General features: G+C 44.1%; 1 protein-coding gene across 1 annotated transcript in view; it reads right to left on the bottom strand.

The window, feature by feature from the left end:
* COL4A4 (collagen type IV alpha 4 chain) overlaps positions 1-27,432 on the bottom strand; it is a 126,691-nt gene that overhangs the window by 79,352 nt on the left and 19,907 nt on the right. The window contains exons 5-9 of the mRNA XM_054982603.1: positions 17,510-17,644; positions 13,678-13,722; positions 11,717-11,833; positions 4,354-4,422; positions 1,524-1,559 (exon numbers count right to left, since the gene is read on the bottom strand). Coding sequence (XP_054838578.1) covers positions 1,524-1,559; positions 4,354-4,422; positions 11,717-11,833; positions 13,678-13,722; positions 17,510-17,644 — 402 coding nt within the window. The remainder of the gene's footprint in view (positions 1-1,523; positions 1,560-4,353; positions 4,423-11,716; positions 11,834-13,677; positions 13,723-17,509; positions 17,645-27,432) is intronic.

Raw genomic sequence — 27,432 nt, 5'->3', positions numbered from 1 at the left:
ACCCTAGCCCTAATATATTGCTTGTTCGATATCTCATATTAATTATATTGATTTATACCGTGTAATCACTTTGAGTCTCAGGGAGAATGGCAGACTATAAATACAGTAAGCAAATAAATAAATAAATGTACAATACTAATATGGAAGTATTGGTTCACACAATCAGTGCCTTCAAGTGATACCCAAAAGGTTGCAAACCCAGGAAAGCTCTGCAGATACTATAGATGATCATGTAGGGGCTCTGAGCATCTGAACCAGATCAGAGAGATTTCCCTCAATATAGTACATGGCTACACCTAAATGTCTGCTAAATATCAGGGCCAAGCAACAGACTTTGCAACAGATCCATGATCTGATCTCCTTACTTTTAAAAAATCTTCAAAAAAAGCAGTTGTTCAGGAAGGTATATCAGATTGGGGTTATGGGACCAGGGTAGAGTTTAATCTTTTCCTCTCATGCTGTTTTCTGAACACCCCAAGATGCTATTAAATCAAACACTCAAGATGCTATTAGCTGCAACTGGGGAAAAGATAGAGTTCCTGTACGGTACCCATTTTTCCCACCATGGCTAACAGTAGCTTTAAGTATGTAATTTCAAAGGGAGAAACAAAGCACGTGGCAAAAATTAATCCTCCTCCCCAATATGATGTCCACAATCAAGTCCCCTCTCTTCCCAATGGCTGTTTTGAAGTGTTATAAAATATACTCGATTGTGATTCCAGATTTCCCATCCGAGACACAATTTCACCCTTACTAATGGGGATTTTTCAACTTCTCTTCAAACCTAGTGATTCAGGGATTGCTGTAGCTGTCTAACCATGGAGGGGCGGGGGAAGGAATGGGAAGTAGAGTAGCTGAATAGAGTAGTTCCTTGCACTGTGTTTTGCTTTATTGCCGTTTTGCTGTCTTTGTTATCAATGCAGCAGGGAGTGTGACCTTGAGGAATTCAGCTCTGCATCTCTCCCAGTTTTCCTGCTTCAACGTTACCCGCCAACTTCAACTGACTGTCTTTTGAATTACAGAGAGGAGACTGGGGGTATAACTGTTCTGGGTGGGCTTTGCTTTGGCATTCCAGGCAATGACTAGCGTGATTTTCTATTAAAGGCTTTAACTCATACAGCTGTGTCTGATGAAGTGGACAGTCTGATAGCATCATCTAGCCAGGCCTGACAGGGATGACCTACTTATCACAATATGGAAATTGTTTAAAATAACCATCATGTAGTAATTATATACAGAGCGGATCAACAAATGAATTGTTCTATCACATGAATCTCCATAACAGCCCCCAAAATTGCTGGTGGTGTCAGGCAGTGGCATGAATACACACAATAGGGATGGATGTGGCGGTGAACATGAATGTCACTGTGTAGTGCTGCCACTGATCTTCAAACCAGGAAAGGATTATGGGATACCGATACTATATGCCAGCATAATTATGATGATTCAGAATGTATTTTCCAAATACAATTCCTACCCCCCTTGCCCCCCTCCAAACAAAAGCAAATTGATGAAAAGCTTACAGGTATTCCATGTCGTCCAGGATCCCCTCTTTCTCCCTGTAACCATAACCATTCATGGTTAAATAAAAGACCACAGAAGTTCTTGTAATTACTTAGTATCACAACAATATGAGCAACTTTTTGCAGTATAAAACAGAATCTAGTTTCAATTATCTACCAGAAAATGTTGAACTCTACAATCATGATTCATCCAAGGAATAAGTTGGAAGTAAACTACGCAAAGCGATCACTTAGCTATACTAATACAGTGGTACACACTCCATGGGTTGTGGAGAGCCACATTTACCATCACTATCGATCAGAAGAGCCACACCTAGCATGAAGCCTCATGGAGGCTCACAACTTTCTGTTCCTTTGGCAGCAGCTGTTTCAAGGTGAGAACTAACTACCAACCACAGTAGCCACCACTCAAGGGCCTTGCTTATTTTGCTGAAACAGAGTGGTTTCCAGATTGGGAAATGAGAATCAGGGCCATTTCCACAGTCACTGAACATTGGTGGCTTTCCCCCTTGACTCCAAATGTCTCTGTTTTAAAAAATGATGGCCCCAGACTTCCCTGGGGGCCGAGTTGCAACCCATGGGGCAGTGGAGGGGTGCAGGGGTATGGCGGCCTCCATGGGCTTGGTGGCAGCCTCCCCCTGCTGCTGCCACTTGTTCAGGATTTTCAAATCCTGGGCCTGGCCAATGGGAGTGCTGCACTGGCCAGGCTGGAGGGCAGGCCAGTGGGTTGAACTGGGAGGACCTCAGGTCCACTGGCACAGTTCTTTTAGGCCGCCAGCTCCTTCCTCACTTCATTCTGCATCGTGCAATAACTCACCCACTGCTCCCTTATCTTGGGTTTTCATGGTATATGTACCCCCCCGTCTGCATTATGGGGGGCTGGTTAATGTTTGCTCTTGTTTTCTTTTATAGTTACAAGTCTGTTGGGCTGTATGTCACGGGGATCAGATTCTTTTTGGGGGAGATGAGGGCTGTGTGCCCAATCTCCCCGTAAGGGGATTCCCCTAACGAATCTTGGGAGTGAGTATGGGGGTGCATGCCTAGCAGAGCTGCCGGGCATACTCACTCTCAGGTGGCAGGAACCACGTAGGAACGTTGATGCCCATGTAGTTTCCATGGTCTGCCACTCCTTGGTTTCCCCCCTTCAGCTCAGCTGAGGGGGTGCAGCGGTTCATTGGCTGGCAGGCCAGTCAGTCGATACTCTGGATCCGACCCCCATACATTGCCAATGCTTCTTCCAGCTGCTATCTATTCACTCCATACAGATGGTGTGTAGTTTCTTGTCGCCATGGCCCCTTTCCCCTCCTCTGCCCCCTTAGCGCTGGGCTGCAATTGTTGTAGGCTGTTTGGCTTCCATTTTTTCAGCACCTAAAAAACAAAAGCCAAACAGCCTGCTACCGTTTTGAAAATGAAGACGTCTGGAGTCAAGGGGAAAAGCCGCCAGCATTCGATGAGTGAGCCATCCTTTTAAGGATGTGTGGAAACATTCCAGGAGAGCCACATGTAGCATGTCCGTGAGCCATATGTGGTTCCCGAGCCACTGAGAGCCAAGCTACAAGTGACGCCTGACACAGGTTGGACACTTGTCAGCTTCCCTCAAGTTTTGATGGGAAATGTAGGCGTCCTGGTCTTGCAGCTGTAATGTAGAGCCAAGCTGTAAAACCAGGACGCCTACATTTCCAATCAAAACTTGAGGTAAGCTGACAAAGTGTCCAACCTGTGTCAGGCGTCACTTGTAGCTTGGCTCTGAGTGAGTATCACTGTACTAACAAATTTTAATAACTTCTTTATTCTATACTATTTTTATTAATATTACCAATTTACAAGGACCCAGTGTAATCAACAGCTTTTACAAAACAAACATTATTTAAAATAAAGTTTGACTATCCAAACCTATGCATGTTCACTCGGGATAATCTCTAATTAATTTTAATTAATCTGATGGCACTTACCCCTCAACTGAGTGAATATAGGACTTTAGCTTTAGTGCAATAACAATTAAAACATATTGAAAAAGCAAATACTAAAACAGATGTTTGCTTATCCCTGACCAATCAATTGTGAAAAGATCCTCAAGAGGTAATTGAAGTCAGTATTTAATTGTACATATGTACATTTAAACAAAACACAGTAAATTATGGGTTGGACCCAGCAACCCAGTAGTGGAAGGTGCTGATGGATGCAGTCCTTTCTCACTTTTGCCTTCCCAACAGCAGTCCCTTCTGATCCCAGGAAAGTTGATTCCCATGAATAATAGCCACACAGATTAATGGGCTACATTGAGTATGGACAAGTAGCAGATTACTCCCCCATCCCCCATCTTCCATCAGCATAGCTCCACTAAGGTGAGGAGAAGGGTGGAAGAATGAGGATGGTAAACTTCTCACTGTAGTCCACCAATTCGCACGGCTGTTATTCCATGAAGAGAAAGAATAATCTTTCCTGGGGTCAGGAGGGACCACAGAAAGGAGGGGAAAGATTTACAGTCCTTGTGTGAGCATATGCTGCAATCCTAAATATACCTATAAGGAACTAAATTCTATTAAAAGCAGTGGGACTTCTCAGTAATGGCTGACAAATTCGTAGGACTGGGCTGCAAATGTCTGCAAAATGCAGTTGAATTTATACTCCACAAAATAATCTGAGTGTAGGATTCTTTACAAATACAACATTCCTTTTATTGTACATGATAGTTTTAGACAAAATATTAATTACATAAATTTCATGCCTAAAGAAACAAATAATTGTTATGTATGCCACATGATTTTTAATTACTTTTCTAAACTGTTAAAACAATAATATTTGATTAAGAACGTGTCATCAGACTTACAGAAGCCCCTTTAATGAACTTGGAAGCATTTATAGAATATCCTTTTTCTCCTTTTTGCCCAGGAACACCCTGAAAAGACATTTTAAGACTAACCAATGAATATTTGTTAGAATAATTTTAAGTAATGATACATACACAATAGTTGACTTTGACCCTTAACTCACATAATGGGTTAGATACAATCTTTTCCTTCTACCACATCTGTTAGCTTTCACTAGAGAAGGCTCCTTACATTAGAAGAAGGATTCTTCCTCAAATGAAAGAGTCTTCATTGGAATGAAACTATTGGATCCAATTATTGGGTTGTTTTAAATATTTGTCACTGTGGGTTAAATACGGGCCTCTTAGGAAAGGAGGGGGTGGAGGGGTGAATAGAGTGTGCTGTGATGGGCTGGTAGCTGCACCCTTAGTGGGCAGAGTGCTGAAGGGAAAGGTTTTCAGTTATTCTTTGCGTGTCTCAGGGCCAAGCTACACATGACGAATGACACTTGAACAGCAAGTGTATTTCTCTCTGTTCACTTGCCCTCCAATCAATCCACTTGCCGTTCAAGTGTCATTCGTCATGTGTAGCTTGGCCCTCAGAATCTGACTAAATCAGGCAAACTGTGTGAAAGCCTGAAGGAGGTCTCATACTGCCAAGTTCAGTGAATCTGTGTGGAGCCTTAGTTGTCTGTGTGTATCTCAGATAAAGTATTTATTTTGGCTAAGTCAGGCAAACTGTACATGCACCTGGATCAGTCTGTTTATATCTGAGCGAGAGATTATGCTCATCAACATTCACACTTACGTTCTTATAAATAAATTCTACTTTTCTGTAAGTAAGAAAGATCCCTTTTCCCTCCACAACTACCCTCACACACTGACTGTTCTGTCAAACTATCATCTATAACAAACCTCCCTATATTAGCAGTTAAACTGAGGAGATCCAAGTTGAAAGCCTTTGGCGAAAACCTTTTGAGGAAGTCAGGGAGGCAGCAATAGATAGGTCAAACAAAAAAGGGCAGACGTTCTTGAGGTAAAAGCTTGGGTAGAAAACACCTGAAGCTCTGTGTGAATGGAAGATTTGTACTCACCGTGAAGCTTCCTTTCTTGGTGGTCCAGGAGTGGGGCAGTCATCACTAGTGGGTAGCTCCTCCTCCAACTCTTTCGCAGGGGCCGGACAAAAACTTGCGATCCTTTGGGGGAGGGGCTCCCAGGAGTCCTCAGTTCCTTTTCAAGCCCCGTCCACTTCACCACGGTTCCATAACATTCGGCCTCTTCCTGTTATACAGAACTAAAGTAACAACTGATCAACATGATCCATCCAACGGAAAACCTTAACTGTGGAAAACCCCCATATTGAAACAATATCTTAACCTCAGATATACTGAACTCCCAATTCCCTTTTCTTTCTTCTTTTTTCCTGGTTTTTTTTTTTTTTTTTGTGTGTAAAAGTAGGGTGGGATACTGACTGCCCCACTCCTGGACCACCAAGAAAGGAAGCTTCACGGTGAGTACAAATCTTCCATTCTCTAGTGGTCCGGAGTGGGGCAGTCATCACTAGTGGGATATACGTCTAGCAGTTTTTCCCTCAGGGTGGGTATTCTTCTAGTCTAGAACCTGTTGTAACACCCTCCTGCCAAAAGCCGCCTCCGCAGAAGCCAACTGATCTATTCTATAGTGTTTGGTGAACGTATGCACAGACTTCCAGGTTGCTGCCTTGCATATCTTCTCTAACGAGGGGAAAGATCTATAAGCGGCCGAAGTGGCCGCCCCTCTGAGGGAGTGAGCCTTAATCCCCTCCGGGGGCGAAAGGTTCCTGGACTTGTAAGCCAACTCAATACACTCCCTAATCCACCTGCTCAGTGTAGAAGGGGAAACCTTCTCCCCCATAGAACCACTTTTGAAGGAGACAAACATGCCCTCCACCTTACGGAAGGAGTTCGTTCTATCTAAATAGAAGCTAAGGGCCCTTCTGACATCTAACTTATGCCATTCCTTTTCCTTCTGATGTTTGGGGTTGGCACAGAAAGAAGGCAGAACAATGTCTTCCCCCCTATGAAAGGAAGAATTAACTTTCGGTATGAAAGCCGGGTCTGTCCTCAAGACTACCCTGTCCTGGTGGAAAACACACAGCTCCCCATTCACTGAGAGGGCCCCTAACTCTGAAACCCTCCTAGCCGAAGTCAGCCCTACTAGGAAGATAGTCTTGAGAGTCAAAATCTTTAGAGAGCAGGTAGCCATTGGTTCGAAGGGCTCCTTGGTGAGAGCCTTTAGCACTATGTTAAGGTTCCATGTCGGGAAACGATGGACTCGAGGTGGGTTTAGCAGCATGGTCCCCCTCAGGAATCTTTTCACATGCGGGTGTGAGGTGAGAGAGGCACCAGACTTGGAACCTCTGATGGCCGAGATTGCCGCTACTTGTCGCTTGAGGGTACTAGTACTTAGTCCTTTTTCCAGTCCATCCTGTAGAAAAAGGAGAATCTGTTTCACCGGTGCCGAAGTGGGGTCCTGGCCTCTACGGTCACACCAAGTTGCGAACGATCTCCAAGTCTTGTAGTAGCTTCTGTTAGTAGAACCCTTCCGTGAAGCCAACATGGTGGTAATCACCTTTTCGGAGTAACCGAACTCTCTAAGCTGTCCATGTTCAAACACCAGGCCGTCAGCTTCAACGATGCCGGATTCGGGTGCTGGATCTCCCCTTGGAACAACAGGTCCTCTCTGAGTGGCAGAGTCCACGGATCCGAAGAAGACAGTCTCATTAGGTCCTGGAACCATGGCCTCCTTGGCCAGAATGGAGCGATCAGGATAACAGTCGCCCTTTGTTCCAGGACCTTCTGTAGCACCTTGGGTATGAGTTTCATCGGAGGGAAGGCGTATAGGAGCGTTCGTGGCCACTCCTGGCTTAGTGCATCCGTTCCCTTCGCACCCTGTTCTCTGAATCTCGAGAAGAATTGTGGTAACCTCCTGTTGGCTAGTGTGGCAAATAGATCCATTTTTGGGGTACCGAATCTGTGGCAGATCAGGGAGAAAACCTGTTTGTTCAGTGTCCATTCCGCCTGGTCCACTGTGTTTCGGCTCAGCCAATCTGCCACTACGTTTTTCTGTCCTGCTATGTGGCTTGCCTTTAGTGACCTGATGTTTCTTTCTGCCCAGAAGAATATCTCGTTCGCCACTGCCATCAGATGTTTGGACCTCGTGCCTCCTTGCCTGTTTATGTAGGCCTTTGTTGTCATGTTGTCGGTGTTCACCAGGACATCCTTGTCCCTTAGATCGTCTGTGAACTCCAGCAACCCGTTTCTCACCGCCTTGAGTTCCAATAAATTTATGCTGGCCTCTCTTTCTTCGTGGAGCCACACTCCCTGTGTCATCCTGTCCTTGGTGTGTGCTCCCCACCCCGTCAGGCTTGCATCCGTTGTCATTACTATTCTGGTTGGTTCCCTGAGCGGAGAGCCCTCCGTGAACCTGGCTGGGACCAGCCACCATCCCAGTTCCCTGGATAATGTTTGGGGAACTTCCACAAGTCTGTGCCACCGATGAGCTATGGCCGTTTGATGGGGACGCAGGAACCTCTGCAGAGGTCTGGTATGAAACCTGGCCCACTGTAGAGCATCCTGGCAAGAGACCATCATGCCTTGAAGCTTGGCCAGTTGCGAAATCTCCACTCTTTGTTTTGCAAGTATCTCCCTCACCAGTGAGAGAAGTTTTATCCGCCTTTCCTGGGACACATAGGTTCTTCCCACAACCGTGTCCACTATCATACCCAGGTGAACAATTTTCTGTGAGGGTATAAGGATGCTTTTCTGGCGGTTTATGATAAAGCCATGACTCTCCAGACAGCTGATCGTCGTTGTAACCGCCATCTCCGCTGATTGAAAGGATGGGGCCTTTATCAGTATGTCGTCGAGGTAAGGCGACAGGGCTATACCTTGGACTCTGAGGAAGGCCACCAAGGTGACCAGTACTTTGGTAAATACCCTCGGAGATGATTTCAGGCCGAAGGGAAGGGCTCTGTACTGATAGTGCCTCCCATTGTAGGCGAAACGCAGGTATTTTCTGTGGTCTCGTCGAATAGGGATGTGTAAATAGGCCTCTGACAGATCTATAGATGCAAGGAAGTCCCCCTGCTGAATGGCCGCCGTGGTAGACTTCATCGTCTCCATTTTGAATTTTCTGGATCTTATGTGTAAATTCAGCCATTTGAGGTCTAGAATGGCCCTGACTTCTCCATTCTTCTTCGGAACGGTGAAGAATATTGAGTACACGCCCTGCCTCCTGTCCCGTTGTGGCACAGGTTCTATCGCCTTGATCTGCAAAAGATGACTGATGGCTTCTTTTATTTCCCGGTGCTTCGTCTGAGACCGGTTTCGAAATACTTGGATGAAGCGTCTGCGAGGTGTTTCCTCCAATTCCAAGGAATAGCCCGTGGATACTGTTTCCAGTACCCATTGGTCTGATACAGTCCTTGCCCATTGTGACGCGAAGGTTTGAAGGCGTCCCCCAACTTGCTCCACCGTCCCGGGGTGCAAGTAGTCATGCTTGGTTATTTTTCTTCTGAGCTTTGGGCTGGAAGGAAGACTTCCTGAAGGCAAAAGATCTGTTGTCTGATCTGTGTCTAGGTTGCCATCGGCTTTTAAACGGTCTGTCCGTTTGTTGTCTGGACGGTCTTTTGAGATCCCGAAAGGACTGTTTCCATTTATACTTGGGGTCTTTCTTCTTCGAAGGAAGAACTTTCTTCTTTTCTGCATTTTCTACCAGGTACTTGTCCAGGGCATCGCCAAACAGCTTCTCTCCCGAATATGGTATCGCTGCCACCTTGCTGCGAGCTGGGGGGTCTGCGTCCCAATTCCTCAGCCACGTGTTACGTCTTGCCGCGACATTGAAACCCATAGCCCTGGAGGACATCTGGAAGGAGTCTAGGGTGGCGTCCGCTGCGAAGGCCGCTGCCAGGGCTATCTTTTTTACCTCATTCTTTATCTCCTTCGGCACTTCCCTGCCAGCTGCTGCTAAGTCCGAGGCCCAGGTGTATGCTGCCCTCGCAAACAAAGACCCAGTAGCTGATGATCTCAGGGAAGCCGCAGATGCCTCAAAGTCTCTGCGCAGGGCCTGCTCAATTTTCTTATCGGAGGGATCCTTTGGCATGCCCTCCGCGTCCATAGGAAGTACCGAGGTGGTCGCTAGGCTAGTGACCGGATCGTCTACCATAGGGAGTTTGATTTTCTTTGCATCATCTGGACCTAGGGAGTAAAACTTGTGGAAGATGGATTGATAGAGTTTTGGCTTTGCCGGGTTATCCCACTCCGTCCTCAGTACTTCATGGAAAATTGCAGGTAGAGGCACCCCTGATGATTTGGGCCCCATCTTTGGAAGCGCTCTCTCTAGTCCTTGAGGGTAGGGGGTTGATGTCCCTGACTTTTCTGAGGCCGCTGTAGGTATTTCTAGGGTTCTTAGTACCTTTGCCAGTAATTTAGAATACATATCAGGTGGGAAGAGCCTAGGTTGTATTTTATCCATATCCACCTCCTCTTCCTCTGATAATTCCCCTTCTTCACTCCCTGATGATTGAGTAGATAAATCTGAACTCCCCTGGGATTCCTCTGACTCACTGGATAGATCATCTGGCCACTCTCTGGGCTTTCTCTTTTTTGCTTTAATTTGTGTGGAAGACTGTAGTTTCCTCTTCCCTTTAGATGAGCTAGGTTCTTTTCTCTCTCTTTTGTGTTTAGCTGAATGGCCTTTAAGGTCCTTAACAGCAGTATCAATTCCTTTTTTAATTTCTGCCTGCAGCCAGGCCAGGATATTTGCTTTGGCCTCGGGACCTGCAAGGTCAGGGTCACTACTTCCTGAGGGCCCCCCTTGGATAGAGTGATGCTGTGATAATCTTTCTGGGGAGTGCATAGAATTAGAGTCTGACTCCACTTGCTTTTCTTTGTTACTGGCCTGGGACGCCATTCCCGCCAAAAAACCTTCCTCCTAAAGTGAAAGTAAGCGTGGGCGGGAATTAGAGAAAAAAACGCCTGTATTTTCTAATCTCCAAGTCAGCAACAGGTCTACCCATTCCAAACACAGAGGGGACCCTGTAGCTTCTAGAGCCACTCCGTTTTCCCCTATTTCACTCATAACCACCCAGGCTCTAAAGAAAAGCCCTCCTGGTTCAATCGTCCCCCCCCCCCCCGCTTCTCTGAGGCTAAAAACCTCTCCGCGGGGTTTTACTCACCGCTCCGTGCGTTTGGCGCGATTTTAAGAGGCCTCCGCCGTCCTGAAGCTCCTTGGCTTTTGAGGAACGCGCGCGCGCGCGCAGCGTCGATCCCCGCCGCTTTTTTCCAAGCCTCTACAGGAACCGGGTCCTAGCAAGCTAGGATCGTCGGTCCTGTGCTCGCTTTCGCGGCCGCTTCGCCGCTGTCAGCCAATCCGGCCGGGGGGGGGGGGTGGAGGACTGAGCCTTCCTTTCCCCAGCGAGCCCGCGCCTGAACGATTGTCCTTCAAGTTGTAAGATCGCAGCTCTTCAGAGCTCAAGAGTCCGTGTCCGCCTGCCGAGCAGGGCCGGAAAAAACTGAGGACTCCTGGGAGCCCCTCCCCCAAAGGATTGCAAGTTTTTGTCCGGCCCCTGCGAAAGAGTTGGAGGAGGAGCTACCCACTAGTGATGACTGCCCCACTCCGGACCACTAGAGAATGGAAATAAAAAGAGCGTTGGTTCTGACCAGGGACCTCCTGAGGTATAAGTTTAAAGTAAAGTAAGAAAGAGCTAGATTAAAGGTCCAAAAGCAAAGGTTTAAAAAGATTAAAAACAAACAAGCAAATATTACACAACCAAACATACTTTTAATTCGAGTTTAAATTTAATTGTAAACAGAAAACTTTACCTTTTGGAATGTCTGCTCAGACAACTTAGAGAAAAACTAAGAAGAGGTAGCATTAGCCCCTCCTTGCCACATCTATTTCTCCAGCATCATTTAAGGCATGTGAAGAAATACAAATGGTTCGAAGTCGAGCTTACTGCACAGTGCATATTAAAATGAAGAAAGGGATGCATTCAAACATCATGTTAAGGTGTAATTAAACTTCAATTTGCTGCAATGAGCACAAACATGTCTTGTTCATCATGTCCACATGCTCCCTGGGCTTGCTCCTTCCACCTTTCCCTTCCTGTGCAGAGTGCAAAAAGCAACTCCAATTGCAAGCAAACTCCAGTTGCCCCTGATGTTCAAATGCAAGTGTTTGAGCAATTGGAAGTTTGCCCCAGACAAAGTGAGACTCTAAGCCACCCTTGCCCAGCCTTTCCCTGCCTAGAATATCATCTCCGTTTATTTCAGTATAGGGATATGATTGTCATACTCATGTGGTCTTTACAACACTTTTGATAAAATAATAAAGGTTAACTCACAAATGAGCCTATTGGTCCAATATGACCAGCCTCTCCAGGAAATCCTGGTTCCCCCTTTGAACCATTACATCCATCGAAGCCAGGTTTGCCTCTGAGTCCTCCAGGTCCTGGTAATCCCTAGCAAGGATTCAGTTCAAAAACAGAAATTGAAAGTAAACTTGAAAAGAACGATTTGCCTGCCAAACATGAACTCGAGAGTCTGGAATTGAAATGCTTACAATGGTTTAGACAACATCGGCTACGCTAACCTAAACCACCTCTCACTGATATCACGGAGATTTCACTTTCATTTTACCCATGGCCACAGTTGCAGTATGAAGCCCTTTATAGGAAAGAAAAGTAACTGTTGTGTTTCCTTATATTTGTGATGTAATTCATAACACTATGTCATTTAATTCAATGGAATATCTGTGGTATGTTTTACAAATGGTTTTACATTGGTGAAAACATGTAAAGGTAAAGGTAGTCTCCTGTGCAGGCAACGAGTTATTACTGACCCATGGGGGGGACGTTGCATCACAATGTTTTCTTGGCAGACTTTTTACCGGGTGGTTTGCCATTGCCTTCCCCAGTCATTTACACTTTACCCCCATGAAACTGGGTACTCATTTTACAGACCTTGGAAGAATGGAAGGCTGAGTCAACCTTGAGCCGGCTATCTGAACCCGGCTTCCGCGAGATTTGAACTCAGGTCATGAGCAGAGCTTAGGCTGCAGTACTGCAGCTCACCACTCTGCACCACGGGGCTCTTAAAAACATGTAAACTTCTTATAAATGATATCTATTAGTTTTATCAAGTAACCAATTTTCATCTCAAGAAAAATTATAGGAAACCATGCACAACCACTGACCTGTTTTTAGTAGATAATTTCTAGGTTGGAGGGAGGGCCCAGCTTGGTAACCAGCGGGAGACCAGGGACTGCGAGGGAGGGTGGGGAGAGCAGCCAGTAGCAACAGTGTAATGTCACTTCCAGGTTTTCCCCAGATTTGACATTATGCCACTCTAGGAACTGCCAGAAACTCTCTTGTAAATCCATAGCATTTCCAGCAATTCCTAGACATGACTGATGTCACTTCTGGAGAAACCTGGAAATGATGTCAGTCTTCTGTAGGAATCACCAGAAAATCTACAGTTTTGCCTGGAAGCAATGTCATATCCTACAACCAATAGCTATGTTTTATTTAATTTTTTCTCCTGGTGGAGGACTGATAGCATAGATATTTGCTGTTTCATAATGCTTTATGACAGTTCCTTCCTCCAAGACTGTCAGATTGCAGGCTTTGGAACAGAAATTCATATTTTGGTGCTCAAGAGTATCATATCAGCTTGTGATAACTACTGAACATGAAACTGGACACTGGCACTAATAAGTAAGTTACATTTTACATTTAGCATGCACTCAATTTCCATGTGACTTTTTTATTTTTTAGTCTGGTCTTTTCAAAGTCACATGAGTGTAATGACACACTTTCACAGATGCCATGTGGTACAATACTTGGCGTGTGTGGATGTATTACTATTAATTCTGTTATTCATTGTAACATTACCAGCCCAACACCATGCCATCACTGAATCATACCCATGACATCATCAGGCCCCAATCAATGAGGGTTGGGACAATGGAGACCTGGCAACCTTTCCCCCTCATGTTTCATCACCAAAAGAATTCTAGCTAGGACCTAAAACACACCTTCTTCTATTGCTTGCACCTTTGTAACTGATATTTTCACAGGAATTATGCATGTGGGATTGCAACTTTAATTCCAATGCTGTAATTCTAATTTAGATGTGAATATCTGTACGTTTTTTCAATTTTTGTTTAGTGAAAAATACAGAACAGTATCTGAAATATAAAATGAGTTTAAGCAACATAAACTATAGGAATTAAAAAGTAAAGTTCTCTAGTGCAGTAATGCAACTCTATAATCATAAAATGCATGAACACGGGTGGCATACTTACAGGCATACCATCTAAACCTGAAAATCCGGGAACTCCAGTAGGACCCTGAAGAAATTAAATATTGAAGAAAGTATGCACTTTAAATGATGCAATTTATAAAAACTGAGGTATTAAAGTTAAAATTGATCTAAAATTTATCTTAAATGATGAATGAGTGACAAAGAGCACTGGGGCAAAAGAAAGACAACAAAAATTATTGATGCATGTGCTAACACAGGCTATGCAACCTGCTTCATCAGATGCAAGAAATAACAGTCACTTTGTATCAACCCATGTATACTTGAAAAAACTACCATGATTTTGCTTCTATAGCATAATCAATATGTGTGGTGCTTTACAGGGTACATAAAAGCAACTCTGAGCAGCTTACAATAAAAAATTGACAAAAATGGGAGGCAGAGATAAACAAGGACAGAATTAGTGTTCATTCCATTTACATGTCCTTAGGCTTAGTTTAGTAGTTGAGCCAAAGGTAGTACATTGAGTAACCTGGAACTGCCTATTAGATCGCATTTTGCTGGAGTAAGATGCTAAGATCCTGAAGCAGATGCTATTGGGGTATTTCTGGGGTGTTTCTGTTACTGTCAGAGCCAGTTTGGTGTAGTGGTTAAGAGCACGGGACTCTAATCTGGAGAGCCGGGTTTGATTCCCCACTCCTCCACAAAGCCAGCTGGGTGACCTTGGGCGAGTCACAGTTCTCTTGAGCTCTCTTAGCCCCACCCACCTCACAGGGTGATTGTTGTGGGGTAATAATAACACTTTGTAAACCGCTCTGAGTGGGCATTAAGTTGTCCTGAAGGGCGGTATATAAATCGAATGTTATTATTATTATTATTATTATTTGAACCCGGAGTGGGAAACTGGGAAGTATTTGGGTCCTTTCAAAGTAATCCATATGGTCAATGATGTTACTGTGGAACAAGAATTGCCAAAAACAGGGAACAGAAGGTGTTTGTTCCTGTTGTAATCTTTCCTGAGCCTGTAATCTCTCCTGAGCCTGGGAGCCAGTGAGTCGGCTTGACCTTGAGCAATCCATGAATCACACAGCCTGTTTTCCTGAATGCAGAGTTAGAGAACTGTTAGGAGAAAGAGGAAGGAATTAGGAGTAGCCTTGGGGAACCTACATCTGAGTGATACTTGCCTGTAGTTGCGAGTCCTAGCAAACATGGTGTAAGTGTATGACACTAGCATCTTATCAATAAAGAACTTTTATTCATGAAATGAAGTCTCTTGAGAGTTCCCTGGCATCCTTACAAGAGTACTGTCATAAAGGCCTGCCTGTTTGAGGAGAGAGACTGTTATCACTAAGCAAAGAGTGACTTTTACCTGCTCTACCTCCCCCCCGCCCCCGCCCCCACTGTGTATTAGTTTATTGATGGCAGATTTGTTGTTAAGTTGGGATTAAATATTTTTGATTGTCTGTTGTGTCGGAGAGGAGGAGGAGATATGATATCGTAAGCTGCTTAGAGTCCACAACTAAGTAGAGAAAAGCTGATTAAAAGTATCCCCCCCCCCAAAAAAACCAAATATCCAGTAAATCAGGAACCACGCTTTGGTGAGAGGAGTGGTGGAATTTTGCTTCCTTCATAGGAATGCTTACAGCGTAATTCTGAAGGAGGAGGTCAAAAGCACCCTGGAAACTGACTGAGAGTTACACCTGCATGTCCTGGATTTATGCCAGTGTAACCCCCCCCCCAATAATGCAGCAGCCCAACACCCCTCCGCCTCAGTCCTCCACAGGCACCCAGCCACAATGTCTGAACGCAGGTGTAACCAGGATGTAAGTCCCTGTGCTGTCAGGCCAGGACATGAATTAGTGAGCTCCCTAAGCTGTTCCAGACACAGGAACATCCCCAGCAGCAGCGAAAAGTTACAAATGATGGCCCATGGGTACCCACAGTGCAGGAAAAGTCAATCACCCCCATGCCCAGCCTCAACCAAGTCACCCAGCATTGCACAGGATGCCAACTACCACAGGATTAATTTGCTCGGGCTCCTGCTGAGCCCCCTCCCCCATACCCAATCAGCTCCTTGAGGACCCTACATAACCTTTGGCCAGGGAGCCTATGACCTCAGGGAAGTGGGGATGGGGGGAATGAAGGCTCTGCCCCAGAGTCCCCTGCCATGGGAACTTAAGAGCGTGAGGTGGGAGAGGGTGTTCACAGTGGTGGGGGAAGAGTGCACAGGGGGAACTTAGTGAAATTCAGGGTGTGCCTCGCACTCACATGTGAGAGCCTGTCCAGCATGTCTAACAACTACCACCCAGGTTCCCTTACAAGTTACCCATCTCCTGAATCCTGGCTTGGGGAGGGGCAAGGATGCACTGACAGGTAAGGAGCTGGAGAGCTGGAGAGGCAACTGCCCCAGCTTGCTTGTTCACACCGACCTCCCATTTCCTCCATCTACATCCCCCCAAATGCTGACCTCTGTGGTTGAGGCTTGTTGGAAGGGTGTAGCCTCTGCCCATAAGCTGGTGCAGTCCATGCCTGCCACAGAGGCAGTCGCTCAGGAAGCTGTACTCAATGCAGTTGTTTCAGGGAAGAAGGCTCCTAGCAGCCCATGCCAAGGCTTCATTTGGATTCCCATGGCTAGGTTCCCCCTCACAGGCAGAGGAGAGAGCACAGCTGCGGGTCAGGGTGACTGGGTACTTGCTCTCAAAACTGGGTACAAGTGACTGGGTACTTGCTCTTTACTGTCCCCCTCCCTGGATCAGAACTCCAAGTAGCCACAGGAGCAGAAAAGCTAGATGCAGACAAGGAGTACTTTCCTGCCAGAGGGGCATCCATTATCTAGTTATGAGCAGCACGTGTAACAATGGAGCTGCTGCTGCTCCCCTTGGCAATGGACACCCTCCCAGGATGTGGCAGACCTGGCCATGGCCTGTGCATGGCCCAGCCCCTCACCACAGGTGTGTCTGTTTCCATTTCAGGCACGGCGCCACCTGTCAGGGAGATGAGGGAACATGGCTGTTCTAGCCCCTGGTGATCCTTCCCGGCTGCCGAGGCCTGCCCACAGAACCATTCCCTGGACAGTCTGTGACTCAACCCCGTTCCTGAGAAGGCCATGGTTCTCATGGCTCCGACTGCTACACAAACAGGCGCAGCTCCCATCTCAGCTGAGGGAAGCTGGCGACATGTGGCCAGACATTCTCTTCACTGTTGGCAGTTCAATAAAGTCAATGTTGAACAATGACTTCCTCCCTGTCTCTTTGTTTGCCTGCAGCTGACAGTAGCTCCCTCCACCCCACCCCCTCTCTCTCCTGGGGCAGCCTCATGGCACATCCCCACGGATGGTCCCCGGCTCTGGGCCACCAGAGAAGTGGTGGCCCTGAGGATCCATGAGGTGCCTCTGCCCTGTTGGGTGGCTCACCCCCTGGATAGATTGGGAATCCATTGATCCCGTGGGGGCTGCTACTGCATGCTGCCTCCATCCCACCCCCTCACATGGCACCAAGGCAAATGAGGTGGGACGTTGGGCCTCCCCCATGTGTGGGGCATCAGCCCCCCTCAGCACCACCGGGGTCTGAGATGCCAGGCAGATAGCCATGGTGGCTGGGGGAGTGGGGACTATCAATGAGAGGGGGGAGGGTCAGTCCATGTACTGCGTGCAGATGTCTGCAGTGTGTGTGGGGGAGCTCCCTGGCCCCAGGGGATTATTCTCTTCACCAGTGAAAGTGGAGGTCAGGACAGGTGACAACACTAATATAAATAATAGTGTAAATGTGATTTCATTGAGTTTCTCTGTACGTGGAGAGGATATTCCAAAAAAAGACGATTCCAGGCATTGCCTTTAGCAACGTAACTTTAAGCCACACTTCATTATTATTACCAACCTTATCGCCTCTTTCTCCAGCTGGCCCAGGAAGACCCATCTCACCTCTCTGACCTTTTTCTCCTGGAAAACCAATGGGTCCTGCAGGACCCACAGCACCAATTGGACCCTGGGGCCCCAGCTGTCCAGGCTGACCCTGGAAAAGAAAAGGTTCAGATTTACCCTTTGTATAAACAAAGCAAATCCTCTCACAAAAGCCATGGAAGAAAATGTATGATGTCTAAATATATTATTATATTATAGCATATGTTTTTATTTATTTTATTTGCTTCATTTATTACCTGCCTTTCTCCTCAGTGGGACCCAAAGTGACTTACATAATTCTCCTTTTCTCCACTTTATCCTCACAACAACCCTGTAAAGTAGGTTAGACTGAGAGTGTGTGACTGGCCCAAAGTCATTAGCAAGCTTCCATGGCAGAGTGGGGATTCAAACTTGGGTCTTCTAGATCCTCCTCCAACACTCTAACCACTATACTGCATTGGCTCTCTGTTGTAATATTATATATTAGTTCATCTTTCATTTCTAAGGCACTACATAAATGTACATTCAGTGTATAGGAGCCTCAATACACACAAACACAGGTTTGGGTGCGGTAAACATACATCTGAAGCCACAATCTCTTTGTCTGGAGAGACTGTGCTGTTTAAAGATAACCACTTGAGGGCAGCAAGGAATTTCAAAAGATAAATTCTGATAGGGGGCTCAATGAAGCTCGTTTTTTTAAAAAATTGAAAGCCAAGAATTCAGAGGACTGCGCAGATAGATGGTTTTAACACGTTAACAACCTAGTGATCTAATAATTTCTGATAAAAAGGTACCTCTAGTGACTGGAAGGGATCTGGCACAGGGGAGATGTGGGGAAAACAGCCTTAGTGGCAATGAACACCCCCACCCCCACCCCAAATCATTTCCATGCAGAAGATCCCTCTCTATGTGTCAAAATTTGGTTGGGAGACAAAACACCTGGACTGAAAAAAGAATACATTTTTAAGAGATTATACTGGTAGAATGCTTAAAATGGCTTAGCTACACAGAGCTCCCAAACAATATTTCAAGTCGTAAGATAGTTTACATTTGATAACAGCCTCCCCCCATTTTCTGATGGGTAAAACTGGTAAACTTTTTCCTGCACTATGAATAAAATATAGTACAGTCACTACAGACTAGACATAATTGCTTTAGGAGCCAGGTCCAGTTTGCAGGCTACTTGTTGGTCATCCCTCATTTAGACTATCATCAAAAGTAGGAGAAGTTGCAGAACACAATAATGAAATCAAGAATAGGTTTGACAGTCAGTAGAAATTCAGTATTCCAATTCAAAGCCAGTGCTTTCTGTGTAAAGACCAATTATGAGTGGAAGGCTTGTTAAAACCAGGTTGATACCATCCATGGTATTCATTATCTGTTCCCATTTAATATAACTGCTGTAAAAATGGGACAGCTGTTAAAATAAAGCCAATGAAGAAAGTCATGCTCAATGTGGAAATGACAAATTAGTTCAGTTAAAACAGACAAAATGTTAAGCCTGGCATCTGCTAGCTGATGCTCACAAATTCCACTGGCTTGCCTAATTGTCTAGGTCAGAAACTCCCAATGCCTAGACTAGCCGGTGTTATTTTAGCACATCCTGAATCTGACCAACTGTAAGAGGCTGACTCCATATCAAACAAAACAGCTTACTCTGAAAATGAGAGTAATGGTTCTTATTAACGAAAATATAATTCTTTACCTGCTTTGTTTTAAAAACTAACATTCTTCAACAAAGACATTTGTTCTGATTATTTTCTTGTAATATTATACTGTTGTTTCTCCATACTGCAAAGTTTACTTAATCATTTTAATTCCAAGTAGAGCCCTGTAATAAATTATACTGGGAATACTTTTAATGAAGCAACACTCTTCAAATGGATTTGAGGTTTCTTAACATACAATCAGCTATAAACACTTCATAAGTAGAAGTTATTTTAGATTCCTCAAATTACTCTTATATTATAGATTGTTCAGTACTAACTGCAAGTTACGAAGGGCCATAGACAAAAAAATGGCTCAAACCCACCAAAAATCATTGTTGTGTGGCTATTCGTACTGATCTTAAACCATCCTATTTGTTGGTCTCTTGAGAGCATTGGTAAGGATGTATTTGGGATAATGCTGTTCTGGGTCTCAAGTTCTTGGTACTGGCTATGAAACTATTGCATGTAGCTGTATGTCTGTGAATATACTTGCTCAAGATTATCATGAATTAGCAAACTGTGTGCCAGAAATCATTCTGAGCACTTCTTTAGATATTTTTAGCAAGAGGATCTTGATGGTTGCTCACTTAACACTTTACAAAGGCATGCCTGCACTGTAAGATGTGCATATGTTTTGCAGTATCTAGAAATGCACATCATCACTGTTACTGAAGGACTTCTTTCTAAACAGCCAGTTCTGCATTCAGTTGCTGAGACAAGAACATTGGAAACCTGCCAATAAAAAAACACAACTGAGCAGAAGTTCTGTAAGGTTAAATTTTCATGTCCAGATCTGTATGTTGGAGAACCTTTGGCCACACACTACACACATCACAGGGTAACTAAAACATGTTTTTCTGCTTTTTTTCTGAAAAGCTTGGACTACACTAATCACAGAGCTGGGCAAAACTCCAAAGCCTGATGTTTAAGTCCCTGGAAACTCCCAAATCTTGGGAGTAAGGGGATTTTGTGCTTCCTATGCTTGTTCAGAGATGCTCTCAGATTCAACAGAATATATGACAGGGGGCAGGAGTGACTGCTACCATTCACAAAGGCTGGGGAACAAGTTTTCAGAGAGTACAGAAGGGCATTTTGCCCAAACTTGATTGTTCCGAAGGCTTAGGATCTTGCCTGAGGAAGCCCTGAAACTTCAGCTTTCCCAAAAACATAAGGAAAAAAGGGTGAGGTGGGTGGGTGCACACTTCATTCTAGTGTCCTGGACATGAACGAAAAAGCAGATAAAGTTTTGAGATGGCAGAATAAGAAGCTCTGAAAAAACAAAGGTGTCTTTTGAAAATAAAATGTAAGCATTTTTTGGGGAGGGTGTTAATTAGGGTTTTATTGCATGTTTTTAAATTTGGAATTGTATGCTGCTGAGCCACAAAGGAAAGGTATAAACGTTTTAATTGATTCCATAATAATGCATGTGAAAATGAAATAAAAACTAGTTTCAACTCATCTCTTAAAAAAAAATGAATGATCATGCCTATGGAAATACACACTAAGTCTGTTTGCACCAACACCAGACTTTTTACTTCATTTCCATCACAGGCATACCTAAGGCTGTAGCTAGGATAGGGCCAGGGGATGCAACTTCCCATCTATAGCAGTGGTTTACTTATTCAGGAAGCATATGGCAACCCACCTAGTGAGGAAGGCTAGCTTTAGTCTTGAAGTAATTGTAAGAATGCATCCCCTCCTAACACTCGTTCTGCAATGGATATTATTGTAAAGTTCGTTTTTAGAATACAACAGTGTGCTACGTGATAACAATAGAGGTTTACAAACTACTACACAGGTAAAGCCAAATTTGTAGACAAAATAAAAGTCCCAATGGCACCTTAAAGACTAACTACATTTATGTCAACATGAGCTGTTGAGTCACAGTGCACTTCATACGTGAAGGCAAATCATACTGGGAATTCCTATGGGAAGTAGTATTGGGGTGGGGGAGCTGGACAGAGAGGCCTGGTAGCGAAATGTGACTCAATCAAACTTACATTGAAATACAAGTTGTTAGCCTTTAAAGTGCCACACGACTTTTACTTTGCTATGACAAACTAACAACAGTGCCTTTGCCAGCTCATGTATCTTTTAAAATGCTTTTTAGCCACTGTTGTTAAGCTCATGTGAAAAACAGGAAAGCAGTTTTAAATACACTTCTAGAAGGTGTCTGAATCAACTGATGGTTATGTAGGAAAGTTGATTCTTAATCAAGATCAAGCGTGGTGTAGTGTTTTGAGTGTCCGACTAGGATCTGGGAGAACCAGGTTTGAATCCCTGCTCTGCTTGCTGATGACCTTAGGCCAGTCACACTTTCTCTGCTAATTTACCTCACAGCATTGTTGTAGGATAAAATGGAGGAGAAGAGAACAATGTAAGTTGCTTTGGGTCCCCAATGGAGAGAAAGACAAGGTATAAATGAAGTAAATAAACAAATTCCAATCTTCCCATACTTTACAATGCATCAGCAATTTGGTCTATGTGTGAAGGGGGGAGGGGGACTGGAATTTCCCCAGTCACCACATGGTGTCAGTATTCCTATTGATAAACCAAATGAAAGAGAATTTAGGAGACTAAATCCGGCTGAATGGCAAAAAGGATTTTTGCTGCTTTATTGTGTGCAGATAACAGATGACTGTTTCAACACAATGGCACTTTGGTGGAGCCGTAATGTGTTGCTATTTCAAATCCTCTGGCACATCGCCCCTACAGTGTTTGAATAGGAAACAATATCAGCTCTGTTCATAATAAATATATTTCTTTCCTATCTCTTTTAATATTAGCCACAAAGAGAAAATTAGGAGAACGAGACCATTTGAGGTGAGGCAACGTATCTAGCACCACAACTTTCTCATTATGACAACATTGCTGCTTAATCCAGCCACTTAGAGACATAGGATAACCATATATGTAGAGGGGCAGTGGATAACAGTCTAACATTCGATTTCACTTTGAATATTGAATAATGTGCAACATGCCATCACACATTTTAAATGAAATGTTACGTAGTGTTGGACACCCCCCCCCCTTCAGCATACACAATAATTTTTAAAACTGGAAACAAATAGCTACTTCACAGGGATTAAAAACTGGTCAATCATTTTGGCTGCAAAGCAAAATAAGCATCAGGGCAGCAATACCTACTAATACTGGCTTTGCTGTTCGCATGCGACATAATCCCTCAGCAGAAGCCAACTTGGGTCAAATCATGAATGGGAGCTTGTTTCTACATTCTACTTAACTCAAAGCGCAAAGTCTGAAGTAGTGAAAGGTATCAAACTTCAGAGGTCACAGGAGGATATATTATGGAGTTTTAATTATTAAGTGAAACTAATTTTTAACCACTCAAATGTTTCTAAACCCTAAGACTTTGGGGGAAGGTCTTAAAATCCCACTGAGTAGGCAGCAATACAACAGATATGAAATAGGTAGGAGAAACAACTGCACGTTTTGCTGAAGTTTGATGACCACTCTTTTAAGAATGTTGAAAATGAGATTATTACCTATAAACCTCAAGAATATATTTTACTGTGTATAAGAACGTAAACTATAATGCCAGTTAAGGCCTCACAGAGTATGTATGGTGACTGGATCCTGCCATGGTTTATGGCTTCCATTCTCTCTCACCTCCTCCTTCCCCCTTGGGCTAATGTCTTCCTTCTCTCTCCTGGTTTAACTTTTACTATTTGCTTACCATGACATATGAGCAAGAATAACCATGGTAACCACTAATCATAGCTTGTTCTGAAAAAAAGAGACTAAATACAAGACTGCACTGTGTAACATTAGTTCAGACATCACAATAAATAGTGAAAGAACAAATGGTTTTCCATGGAAAATCGGAGGTACAATAGTAGGATATCTTTTTATTTCTTGAAGTTTGTTTCCCTCACAAGTGCTGGCAGGTGGAGGGGGGGACCCCAAAATTATTAAAATGGATACAGAGTATTTATATAGCCTGTAGATACCATTTAACATGTCTAAAATTATACTGAACTTTGATATATATTAAAATCATTTAAAATACAGCATAGTGTAAAATCTACACAATTTTTCTTGCAAGTTAATAAATACACTTTAACCTACCAAATAAGTACTTTTTGTGCATAGGGAATTTTTCTAATTTTCAGAAATTTAGCAGCCAAAAACATCATATGTGAAAATATTGCAGTGAAATATCTTGGTGAACTGATCACTAGTAGGAGAATCTTCAACAAAAACATTAATAGATCTACTTGCACACAGGAAATAAATGTGTAGAAATTCTAAAATGCCCTAAATATTGGGTCATCAAACACTGCAACATTTCTGCTACTCTACATTTTATCCTGTTGAAAGAGATTTTTCTTTTCAAAATGCTTAGGTTTTCCAATTCCAGGTTGGGCAATTCTGGGAGATTTGGGGATGAAGCCTGAACAGGGACCTCAGCAGGGTATAATGCCATAGACTCCACCTCTAAAGCATGGGAAAAGTGAATTTAAACAAATTTCAGAGAGATGTGGCCCTGACTCCAGTAATTTTTAAAATTATTATTTTGGCAGTTGATAGTAACTCTGCAAAATTTCAACAAAATCCAATGATCTTGGATCCATGCCATGGTAACATTGAGACTTGACTACTGTAATGCAGCGTACATAGGTCTACCCTCTTAACTTGGAGACTCTAGTTAGTGCAGAATGCTACAGCTACAGAGGAGCATGAATATTACTCCCATTCTTCAGTCACTTTATTGGCTACCTATCAGTTACCAGGCTCAATTCAAGGTATTGGCAATCACATACAAAACTGTTCATCAAAAAGAGTCCAGTAGCACCTTTAAGACTAACCAATTTTATTTTATTGTAGCATAAGCTTTCGAGAATCAAGTTCTCTTCATCGGATGCCTGATCCGAACTGGTCAAATACAGAAGAGGAGGGGAGGGGAAAGAACGGGACATATATCACAAGGGGACAGAATGCAATTAGTGTGAAGGCAATCAAAACATTCCTTTGCTTGTAAATGTAAACATCTCCTTTTGGTGTGGAGTCAGTTTGCCGCAGTGAAGGTATACAATTCCTATGTAGTATAAGCCCTCGATAACCACAGCTCTCCCTGCCAGCTGCATCTGACAAAGAGAACTGTGGTCCCCGAAAGCCCACACACACTCAGGCTGAGATAATTGACAAACAAAGCCCATGGACACCCCCTGAGGGCCGTAACTCCTCATTGGACTTTTACATTGAATGCTTCCGTAGACATGCTCAGGCTGAGATAATTAACAAACAACAACACCTAAAGCAGAATCTCAGCCGTGGAGAAAGAGAGGCCATAAACAGCCTCCAAAATAATTCTGGCATCGTAATCAAGGAAGCTGACAAAGGCGGAGCAGTTGTCATCATGGACAAACAAAATTATATACAAGAAGCAGAAAGACAACTCTCCAACACAACATTCTATAAAATACTACCTTCTGACCCCACGGAGCAATACAAAAGGGAACTCAATAAAATATTAAAAACACTCCCCATGGACATACAAGAATGCATCCATATGGACACACCCCAGGAACCACGACCAGGAAGATTCTACCTACTACCCAAAATCCACAAACCAGGTAACCCAGGACGCCCAATTGTTTCAGGAAAATGCACCATCACAGTAGGAGTCTCAGGATACATGGACTCTATCCTCAGGCCCTATGCCACCAGCACACGCAGCTACTTACGGGACACCACTGACTTCCTCAGGAAAATACAGTCCATTGACAACCTACCAGATGACACCATCCTAGCAACCATGGATGTGGAGGCCCTGTACACCAATATCCCACATGCAGATGGACTGCAAGCCATACGGAATATTATCACGGACAAAACCACAGCACACCTCGCCACTGAACTTTGTCACTTCGTACTCACTCACAATTACTTCGAATTTGGTGACAACTTATATCTACAGGTTAATGGCACAGCCATGGGCACACGCATGGCACCACAATATGCTAACATATTCATGGCGGACTTGGAGCAACGCTTCCTCAGCTCCCATCCACTGGAACCACTACTATACTTAAGATTCCTGGATGACATCTTCATCATTTGGACCCATGGGAAGGAAGCCCTTGAGAGATTTCATCAGGACTTCAATAACTTTCACCCTACTATCAACCTAAGCCTGGACCACTCTACACAACAGGTACACTTCCTGGACACCACTGTACAACTACATAATGGACGAATAAATACCACCTTATACCGGAAACCAACAGACCGATACTCATATCTACATGCCTCCAGCTTCCACCCTAAACATACCACTCGGTCTATTGTCTACAGCCAAGCCTTACGTTACAACCGTATCTGCTCCGATGCTCTCGACCGAGACTCACACTTAAGAGATTTACAACAAGCATTTTTGAGACTACAGTACCCACCAAATGAAGTGAAGAAACAAATCAACAGGGCCAGACTAGTACCCAGAAACAGTCTGCTCCAGGACATACCTAAAGGAACTAACAACAGAACACCACTGGTTGTCACCTATAGCTCCCAGCTCAAACCCATCCAACGTATCATCAGGGAGCTACAACCCATCCTGGAAAATGATACCTCTCTCTCAGAAGTCCTGGGTGGAAGACCTTTCCTTGCCTACAGACAACCCCCCAATCTTAAACGACTTCTCACTTACAATCATGAATCGGCCAGCAGGGTCACCAGCACAGGTACCAGGCCCTGCAACAGACCCAGATGCCAGCTCTGCCCCTATATCTACCCAGGGAATACAATTACAGGACCCAATGGCATCAACTACACTGTCTCTGGCTCTTACAGCTGCTCATCCTCCAATCTGATATATGCCCTCATGTGCCAACAATGTCCTTCTGCTCTGTACATTGGACAAACCAGCCAACCTCTACACAAAGGAATAAATGGACACAAATCTGACATTAGAAATGGAAACGTCCAAAAACCAGTGGGAGAACACTTCAATCTACCAGGACATTCCACCAAAGACTTAAAAGTCGCTGTGGTTCAACAGAAACCCTTCAAAAACAAAATCCAACGGGAGGCTGCTGAATTGGAATTCATATGCAAATTTGACTCTGTCAAGCTGGGACTGAATAGAGACTATGAATGGTTATCACATTATCACAGGTAACAGATTTCCTTTACAGAGGCGTGGTCTGGGGGAGCCCAGAGACGCCTGGTGTGGGCTTTGTTTGTCAATTATCTCAGCCTGAGTGTGTGTGGGCTTTCGGGGACCACAGTTCTCTTTGTCAGATGCAGCTGGCAGGGAGAGCTGTGGTTATCGAGGGCTTATACTACATAGGAATTGTATACCTTCACTGCGGCAAACTGACTCCACACCAAAAGGAGATGTTTACATTTACAAGCAAAGGAATGTTTTGATTGCCTTCACACTAATTGCATTCTGTCCCCTTGTGATATATGTCCCGTTCTTTCCCCTCCCCTCCTCTTCTGTATTTGACCAGTTCGGATCAGGCATCTGATGAAGAGAACTTGATTCTCGAAAGCTTATGCTACAATAAAATAAAATTGGTTAGTCTTAAAGGTGCTACTGGACTCTTTTTGATTTTGCTACTACAGACTAACACGGCTAACTCCTCTGGATCTAAAACTCTTCATGGCTTTAGTCCTCCATATCTATAGGACTGCTCATCTGAACAGGGTCTTCTGCAGATACAGCCTTCTATATGGGCAAAATCAACAGCTGCCTGTACATGTGCATTCTCAGCAGTGGCCCTCACCTTATGGAACAGACTACCTGAAAGAGTTAGGAAAGCTCCATTCTCCTGGCTTTCCACAAGCTATACAAAACTGAATTGTTCAAGAGGGCTTTTATCCAAATAGGAGGCCTGTACTGTAAGGAACTGGTCTCAAAGAGATGCATCAGTAAAGAGATGCGAACTATAGACTTTAGTACTACGTACTGTTTGTTGCTGTAAGTATGATCCTACTGGGTAGTTTCTATGTTGTTTAATATGTCAGTCTTAGAATTGCTTATGCTCCATTTCAGCATTTCTTTAACTCTGTATTGGATTTCTGCCGGCTTTAAATCTTTGAAAATTTGTCCTGTTTCAAAGATATTTATCTTTGAAATTATCTGTACTGACTCACATTGTGTAATCTGCCTTGAGTCTCAGTGAGAAAAGCAGACTATAAATGACATTAAATAAATAAGTAG

Source organism: Eublepharis macularius, chromosome 6, assembly GCF_028583425.1.
Source record: "Eublepharis macularius isolate TG4126 chromosome 6, MPM_Emac_v1.0, whole genome shotgun sequence".
Classification (NCBI taxonomy): Eukaryota; Metazoa; Chordata; class Lepidosauria; order Squamata; family Eublepharidae; genus Eublepharis; species Eublepharis macularius.
Note: the sequence above shows the minus strand (reverse complement) of the source record. Positions and strands in the feature narration are given on the sequence as shown.